Here is a 9,906-nt window from a genome sequence, read left to right on the forward strand (position 1 = left end):
CACGTGGTCTTCTTTCTGGTCTCTGTCTTCTCATGGCATGCTTCTCTGTGTCACCTCTGTGTCCCATCCTCCCCTTCTTATATGTAATGCATTCATATTAGATTTGGACCCTCCTTAATCCAGGCTGGTTCCATTTTAGTAAATAACATCAAGGACCCTATTGCCAAATAAAGTCAGATACACAGGACCAGATATTATAACTTCAACATGTATTTTGGGGGAAACGCAACTCAACCCATAACACTGGTTCAAGATCCCATTCTGGGACAGATTACATCTGTTCATCTTGTTTCTTCAGTTTCTCCAAAATGGAACTTCCCTTCAGCAGTTTTCATGTCTACCATAATTTTAAAGAGTACAGTTCATACATCCTGAATCAGGTCCCTCATCATGTGCTGATGTAATGTTTTCTCATGACCAGACTTCTAACTAAGCCATGTGTCATGGTTAGGGACATGTGACAACTTGGACAAGTTGTGGTACCTGTTTATCTGAGTGGGCAAGTGCTGGCCTGTCTGTTGCAATGAGGACATTTCATAGGATTAGATCATGATCGCGTCAGCTGCATCCACAGCTGATTCCATTTGTAATCAGGTAAAGGGGCGTGTCTTCTGCAATTAGTGATGCTAAATGCAATCATGGGAAGCCTTTTAAGGAGGACTCAGAGGAGACAGGTTCCATTCCTGCTTCAGCTGGTGAGCCTCTCCTGTGGAGTTCATCCAGACCATCCATCGGAGTCATCGGCTTCACAGCCTGCCCTATGGATTTTGGACTCTGCGTTCCTGCGGTCATGTGAGACACTTTTATAAATTTTATATTTGCAAGTATTCCCTGTTGATTCTGTTTCTCTAGAGAACCCTAACTAATACACCATGCTATTTTTATCAGTAAAAAAGTGAGGCAGCAGTCTTCTCAATGCATTGCATCAGTCTGTGCTGTTCATCTGTCCCATCAGAGGTGACATTAGCCTCGATCCCTGGACTCTTCAGTGGTATCCAGGTTTTTTCACCAAAAACCCACCATTAATATTTTGCAATTGATTGATATTATTATAATTGAGAGAGATTCTAAGATTATGTCAGTATCCTGTTCCTCATCAAACCTCTACCCACTAAGTTTAGCCTGCATCGACAATTCCCATTTAAATCAACAAATGATATCCTATTTCTGTCATTGTTTCTACATTTGAAAAAAATGCTCTTTTGTTATGTTACAGAGTTTGTATGTATGTACATGCTTCAGCGTTTATGGATTATGGATTCCTACATTATTTGAAGGGATTTGAATATCATTATTTATTTAAATACTTAAATTGCCATTTGTAGCAAAGGGAGTCCCATCCCCCTGCCTCCTTCAAAGAAGCATCTCTACACTTTCACAGTTTCCAACTCTCCTTTAGATGCTTCCTTACTTTCTGGCACAGGAAGAAAATCTAGAGCCATTTTTACTGCAGTCTTGGGATATAACACTGCTTCAAGGAACCATGGTTAATTTTAATGGGGGATGGTGTTTGGAGATTAAGATTTGGATATTTAGTAGTTTTATTGATTCTAAGCCTTCTCAGCAAGCATAAATAGGAAATAAACATACATTGCACATGCCTCTGCACATGCAATCATATTTTTTTATCTATGTTTATATGTATACTAAAAAAGGGAGTTCATATCGATAGCTCCATTTCTACTCTAACACCTCAGCAATCTTCATGTTCCTCTTACTCTCAATGTCTACTTATTTATTAAAATCTGGACTTATTCATTGAATATAACCAATTTCCCAACACCTCTGACAGTCTCCTTTACTCTGCATCTGCAATTTCCTTGTCCCTGACCCCAAAAACTTACTGCATCCTGTCCTTATCTAGAATGGAAGGGCAGAGTAGGACATACAGGAAGAGATGCTAGAAGGGGAAGATGGAAAGAGAAGGAAAAATAGAAAGAGAGGGAATACCTGCTTGCATTTTTTAAATTTTTTTTAAGAGAAATAAACCTCATCCAAATGACAGGAGCATATTTAAGTAGGGTATTTGCTATTCTTGGAATAGCACAGTGGCCTGGATAATGCATGATAAAATCCCTATAGTACCATATAAGCAAAGTATTGAGGCCCCTCTGCTGCCACCATCAGCAGTACTACTTAGATTACTGTGGTATACAAATAACTTAAGGGTTATAATGTGTGTTGACTTGAGTTTTTCATTTTTATTCATTATTTTATTATGTAACCAAGAAAGGCCTTTTTGGTGGGGGAATAAAAGTTTATTTTTATGAAATCTATTAAGGAATAATTTTTAAATGATAAAAAATAAATTGCACCCATTTAAATTGTACAATTCACTAGATTCCACAGAAATATCCTCTTTTGAAATTAATATCACAATCATAGATAATATTTCCATCACTTACAAAATTTTAAAAATGTTTTGGAGGTGTATCTATATCTGTAGATGAAAGATGGAGAGATAGACAGATTAAGAGATAGATACATAGATACATAGATAAATAAAACAATTTTTTTCTCTCTCCCTATTCAATAACGAACCAACACTACTCTCAGTAGTGGAAAACCATTTAACATTTACGATGGCTCCAAAGAATGTAATTATGAAAAACTCAAAATGACTCACCATAAAGTCTATTCCTTTTTCCTTCCATTTCCTATAGGCTACAACTACTTCAAATTTCTATTAATACAACTCTGCCTGGGTAGCCCTATCCTTTTTACTTTTCCCAATAGCATGGATAGCACAATATTTCTTTTGAACCCTTCCTCAGTATCTTTCCTAATTGAAATCAGCACCTGCCATATCTTCAATAATCTTTCTGAACAATATACCCTATGTTTATTAGAAATATTTCCACTCTGCCAGAAATAAGAATGGGGTAAGCCTAGCTTCAAAAAAATCTGGGTTATATTTTTGCCTCTGGTGTAGAGATTATGGGTGCATGGAACATGCACACCAAGTATCTACACACGTGCAAACATACATATAGAAATTCTCTCACATAAGCACTGCATGCATTATCAGAATTTACTGTAAAAATATAGGTCATTTCATCATTCTCTATTTTCAGTTTAATCAACTGGAAATTATATTTATTTAATCTATGCCTCATCTTCCCTCTAAAATTATAATTGCTCCTTCAAGAGAGATTAAATCATATTTACAAGGTCTAATAAGAAAAGTCATTAACTCCTAGGGTTTGGGTACATTAGATTAAAAAAATCAATGATATTTGATTATTATATTATTACATTCCTGAAGACGATGAGTACAGCACCTTTTTTTCTCTACCTCCTGGCCAGTGCATACTTTAAAACATAGGTCAAAGAATCTACATAGCCACTGCAAAATGTCCTTTTTTAACTTTTGTCCTTTGCAGAATAGGCATTACTGATGAGAAGGAGACCATCATGACCTCCTCTGTTAAATTCTGAGGAGTGACTGAGAGCCATCCTCCTTAAGCCCAATATCTTTGACATGTACCTACCTGCTCCATAATCATTAATCAGGTGTTTATTGAGTGCCTGCTGTACTTAGGAAAATTCTTGATAACAAGAATAAAATATTAATATTGGTATCAACCTGATCACAATTTTGTGGGTGAATTGAAAATACGATCCCAGGATTCTTAAGAAGTATAATTAAGGAGATATAAGCAATGTTAAATTCTTCAGGGAAGACAAGAAATATTAAAAACTTAGAAACGTCTGTGGCGACAATCTGCACAGGTCATCTATGATTTTATTTACCGTGCTTTCTCTTTCTTTCCTTCCTGTTTTTCAGTCTCTTGCTGAAACTGATCAAGTTTTCTCTATTACATTTTTAACTCCTCTTGCTTTTCAGTTACACTGCGGTAGGGAGAGCTGCTGCTTCTCCAATAATCATTCTTTTTCTCTTCCATAATAACAGATCCTCTGATTTTCAGGAGAATAAATAGCCACCTAAAGTTCACAGTACTAACCTACCTTGCACTGAGCTAAGTCACGTAACTGAAGTCTTGTCAGAGATATTTCAGCTAAAGCATCTCTTAGGAACTTCTTTAAATTACAACTGGCCTGTGCCTTATGCCCCACTGCCTTTTCCTCTTTCCTCATTTATGCTGAATAAACTATTGTACAATATTTAGAATTGGAACCAACACCTTAAGCTATGACGTAAATTCAGAATAATGGGGTGGGGTAGGGGAGAGGCACCGCAAAATACAAGGGGATTAATTCCCTTGAAAATGGGAAGGAGGAGTCCTTAGTACTGAATTGTCTAATTGTAGAATTTCACATGAGAAAAATAAACACCTTCTGTGTTTAAGCCATTTCTATTTTGGGTTTCCCCAAATTTTATTCCCAGCCAAGCATAATCATACCAACACACTTTTTCTATGAATATATCACTATTATCCTCACAAGGCAAGTGCCTCCTCACAACGTTACTTCCTTCTACCCCTCACACATATTTTCTAAATGTTGCTTCTGGGTTAGTATCACTAAAACCTTGTAGTTTAAACTCTTATCTGTCCAGAAGTGAGATTGTTGATTTATTTGCTTAACAATGCATTTTGCCTGTACTTGCTTCCTTCTAGATCTGTTCCTCTTCAGTGGAGTAAATTTTCCCAAATCTTTCATAGATAGTCTGTTGGAGATAAATGCATTAATTTTCTTCTAAGCATTATATTCATCATTCAAACCATAATTTGGTTGGATATGGGATTTATTTAATCAAAGATATTTTCCTTTATTGTTTTGTAGGAAATGCTTCCTTCCAAATATTGATGACAATCGTTTAAAGTTAGTCTGATTCATATTGCTCTTGGGTAATTTATTTCTTTACTCCTTAGCTATTGAAATTTCTCTCTTTCTTGAAAAAATTATCACAACATTTTGAAATCTGGATTTCTAAAAACTGATTAATGCTCCATGAGGTCTTTTAATCTGTGTCCTCTTTTAATTGTGGGAAATTCTCATCTTTTATTTCTTCAATAGTTGCATCACTTTCTTTATCTTCATTCTCTACTTCTGCAACTAGCAGGGAGCTGTCAGCACCTTTGTGTCTATTCTTTAAGTCTCTGCTTTTTCTTCTTATACTTTGCATGCCATCTCTGTGTCCTGAGCTTAACATTTTGAAGTGATAAAAATTTTCTTTGGCTAATAGGAATGCAAAATGGTAGAAACCTATTGCCAAACAGTTTGAAAATTTAAAAAAAATTCCTACCATATAATTCAGGCATAGTACTCCTAGGTATTTATCCAAGAGAAATAAAAAAAAAAATTATGCAAGAAATATTTCTATACGAAAACTTGTAATAGCCCCAAACTGTAAACAAGCTCAGTAGTCATCAATAGGTAGATAAGTGAACAAATCTATAGACTTTCTACATAGTAGAAAACTATTTAGCAATAAAATGATTGAATTATTGCATACGTGTGTATGGATTCAATTATGTACCCTAATTTGGACATGTTTTTTATTTTGGTCCACACTATGGTGGGTGCGGACTCATTGCAAAAAAGATCTGTTCACAGCGTTACCTCAGTTTAAGTATGGGCCAACTGAATTAGGTGGCTTTAATCTGGATTACCTGAGTTCATTACAAACAGAGTAAAGTCAGGTGGAGAGAGAAGCCATGGGAAGCAGCAAGAAGCTCAAAATTATTGGAACCCAATGAACCCAAAGACACCACCATGTGTATTGCCATGTGACAGCAAAGCCAAGGATCAGGGATCACTGATAGCCAACCTCAAAATGCCATCATCTGTGGGGACATAGCATTGCCTATCTGATGTTTCAGTTTTGAACTTCTAGTCTCAAAACTGTGAGCCAATAAATCTCTATTGTAAAAAAGCCAAAAAATATTTTTGTTTGAATATATGCATTCTATATTCAACCCACCTATTAATTTTGTATTTAGTAATTACATTTTTCATTTCCAGGCTCACTAATTTTTTTCATAACTGCCATTTTTTTTTGTAGATGTAGCTCCCTAATTTATCTATCTGAACAAACACATTGAACCTATTTTAAATATCTATTTTCCTTGGTTCTAATTTGTTGTCTCCAAAGTTCCTCCACATGCCTCAGTGATTTGTTTAGTTATTGCCTAAGAGCTCACTTTTGCATTTGGGAACCCCACTAGAGTATGAGCTGCCATTGTTGTGCTTTCCACTTTTGTGAACAGGGATAAGTATTTCTGGGACTTGTATTCAGCTCTGTGAGAATAAGAGATAGATAAGATACATGATACAACTAAATCTCAATAGCTATTATTTGGTCTTAATTTCTCACAATCATCTTCAGCCATCCAGGGCACTGTTCTGTCCACTGACAACTGGAAAAAAGAATGAAGCTCTTCTCATATGTTTTGACATTTCATACTCCAAGTTCTAAGTGTCATTCTCCCAATCAAATTTGTCTTTTCAAATATTTGTTGAGTACAATTTAAGGCAGCTTTCAGAAAAACCATACAATAACTCATAGATGGGAAACTGGGAATAGCAATTCTATTTTGATTACTTTTGGCAATGCAGCTACTAAACAATTTCTAATGATTGCCTGAGTACTCCATATTAAAGAATTCAAGCAAATTTTTTTTTAATTTGCAAACAACCTAATGTTTCCAACGTGATATAAAACTCTTACAACAATCAGTACATTAGCACTCCCCCCAAAATATACTGTCATGTCTCAAATATGAAGAAATTTCAAAGCACAGATAAATTAGCTATCTGGTAACATCAACAGCTCTTCTTGTTTGGGGTAGAAAAACAAGAAAACAAGGAATGGAGCTTTTTTTTTTTAGTCAGAATAAAAAACTGTCTTAATATATCTGAAATATTTTTATGAGAGGATATAATTAGTGCCATGTGCCTTTACAGTAACATTCAAGTTTGTAAAGCAGTCCTTCCTTCTTTGTGATATGCATACTGACTTGAAACTTTACCTATACATATTCATATGTATTTTTTCCTTGCATCTCTTTTTCTCCTTTTCTAGTAAGATGGAAAGAGTTACCTTCATTTTAAAAATGTTTAGGTATATATTCATAAACAGCAAAATGTAGATTCTTAATATATTGACAAATACATAAATCAGTGTAACCAGTACCCCAATTAAGAAATAACATATTTCCTCTACACTCAATTTTCACTTTGTGCTCCTTTTTTCTTACTCTGCCACACCGCAACATAAGTTGTCACTGTTTTGATTCCTAATAAACATAAAAACCCATAGAATTTCATATAATGGAATCATAAAGGGTGTACTTTTCTGCAACCTGGTTTATTTTGTTTAACAAGTGATTTGAGATTAATCCATTCTTTTTTATGGTTGAGTGCAATACTGGAATTTATACTCATTCATGTGTTGATGGCATTTGTTTTTCCCCCTGATTTTGGCTATTATAAATATAGCTGCTAATCAGAGTACATATACACAGTATTCCCATACAAGGCTTTGTGAAAACATGCTTTCGCTTCTCTTGGGTAAATGCACAGAGGGAGAATTGTTGGGTGAAATGGTAAGCCTATGCATCGTTATTGAAAACTGCCAAACTGTATTCCAAATGAGTGCACCACTTGAAACTGTGACCAACTTACTGTTATTAAATATCATTTCATGTACTTTGGGACCATTTTTCGGAGGTATCTATTGAAGTCTTTATCCCCACATTTTATGTACTTATTTTTCTATTCTGATTTTTTAGTTCTAGGAATTTTTTATAGATTCTGGATAGAAATTCTTTGACAGTTGCATGCATTATGTTTTTTTTTCAGTTTGTGGCTTACCTTTTCATATTTTTAATATTGCCTGCTTTCATAAAGGAAGAGTTTTAAAAAATAATGTTCAATTGTTTTCAATTTATACTGTTTCATTTTTTTCTTTGCTAACTCTAAAATCTGAAAAATATTTTTTCTTCATTCTTCCATTTTTTTTTAAGTTTTAAAACTTTTATATTTAGGTGAGGTCTATTTTCCACTCATATTAATTTCTCTCCATGGTATAAAGACGGGTTGATGTTTCCATTGTTTCTCATATGGATATCCAATTATGTCAATACCATGGATATAAGAACTATTATTTACCCAATGAGCTACTTTGTTTCCATTGTCTATTTATTTGGTTAACTATTTGTTTACCTTTATGTATTTATCTTGATTAGTGTAGCTTTATAAGAAGTTTTGAAAAGAGATTCCTGTGCGTTCTCCAGCATTATTATTTTTTGTAGAATGTTTTGTAGCTTTTTTGTAGTTTCTTTATTATCATTTAACATATTTTCTGCAAAAAAAAAAATACAGCTTTATATCCCACTTTAAAAGTTTATCTCGGAAAGGCAAGGTTGATTTTTTAACACAAAATGCAAATTGATTTCATTGCGCATATTAACAATAAAAAAGGAAAAAATATGTGATATTGGTGGCGGTAAAGAAAAATGGATTTGAAAGAAGACAAAATCAATTCATGATTAAAATGCTCAGCATGCTAGAAAATAAAAGATCCTATTCAACCTTACAAAGTCCATCTATGAAAAACGATATGTAATATATACTTAGTCAAATATTGAATCTTATTTTCCTAAATTCTAGAAAAAGGACATTCTCTGCCATGACTTTTATTTACATTTTATTACAGACTCTAGCCAATAGAACAAGACCAGCAAAAGAAACAGAAATAATTTATTTCTGTATAATCATTTATAGCCAAGTGATTGAGAAGATGATATGAGTGACAAAAGGAACCCAAATAGCCAACAGACTCACACAGAATACTGCAGAGGAAAAAGGATGGCTTTTTTGTACAAAGAAAAAGAGGCCAAAAGAAGAGAATTACAAATGAAAAGTTTGAGGAGGTGAGCATGGGTCAAATTATATAGGATCAGTAGGTTTAGATGCCTTTCATTTTTGAATCATGAATTCATTGGGTAAGCCATGTTTTCATTTTGTTTTCCTATTTCAGCTGAATTCACTTCAAAATATATTTAGACTTACTTAAAGGTCTTCTGATCCTCTCATTATTTATAGGTTTTCCTTTTATCACCTCTTTATCACCTCTAAAGAAGTCTAGACCAGGTTTCCTCTTAAATATGCTTTTATATTTAAAAAAAAATTTCAGTCACCAACAAGGATAAAAGAGTGTGTAATACCCATATAGAAATGCCAACAAGGATAAAAGAGTGTGTAATACCCATATAGAAATGCCGGTATAATTGGGAATATGTTTACCAGGCAGATCATATGAATTGTCTATCTCATGGTATGGACGCAAATTCTACTCAAAGGCTCTGGGTAAGTAGAAGAGGAAGATTTCTTTTGACAGATAACTGAGAAAAAGAACACTTATTGATAAATCCACATGCCCTTAGGAGCAATAATTTCTGTTTTTGTTTCTAAATGTAGGGATAATTAAACTTCACTCATGGAAATTAGTGAATTTATATACATAAAAATATCTAAACAGCTACCCCAAATTAACAGTTAAATAATGTTTTTTATCATAACAAGACACTTTCAGAATCTATAACCTGCATATATGGCATACAGTAGTAGTAGATTGCAATGTCTGGTTAAAAATTAAGAAAGCTTGATTTATTTTTTCCAAGGTGGAGTCATAGTTAGAGATTTGAGAAAATAACTTATTTCATGAAAATGAGTCTAGATTTCAGGGCTTAATTAGCAGGTTCAAGCCTGAATGAATTCATTTTCCATATGTTCACCTTCTTCTATTTTAGATGACGGCGAGTTAATTCCTACATGATGCAATGAAATATATAATGCAAATGAATAATCTTTTAAAAGTATAAGAAGTGGTTTTACCAATAACTATGAAATAACCATGTAGAGTCAAATGTTCCCTCTCAAAAATAGAAGTTTCTCATTTACTCAAAATCTCTAACCGCAATATTTTCCTGTTCCCAA

At 33.9% G+C, this 9,906-nt stretch overlaps 1 protein-coding gene across 2 annotated transcripts in view; it reads left to right on the forward strand.

The window, feature by feature from the left end:
• The window catches only part of LOC143646172 (uncharacterized), a 120,948-nt gene extending 112,114 nt beyond the window's left edge, over positions 1-8,834 (forward strand). Inside the window, exon 4 of one of the 2 annotated variants that reach the window (XM_077115135.1) lies at positions 8,624-8,834. In XM_077115135.1, coding sequence (XP_076971250.1) covers positions 8,624-8,637 — 14 coding nt within the window. In that variant the 3' untranslated portion in view covers positions 8,638-8,834. The remainder of the gene's footprint in view (positions 1-8,623) is intronic. The other variant, XM_077115136.1, reaches the window with a different exon arrangement.
• The last annotated feature ends 1,072 nt before the right edge of the window (positions 8,835-9,906 follow it).

The sequence above is a fragment of the Tamandua tetradactyla genome, chromosome 9 (genome assembly GCF_023851605.1).
Source record: "Tamandua tetradactyla isolate mTamTet1 chromosome 9, mTamTet1.pri, whole genome shotgun sequence".
NCBI lineage: Eukaryota > Metazoa > Chordata > Mammalia > Pilosa > Myrmecophagidae > Tamandua > Tamandua tetradactyla.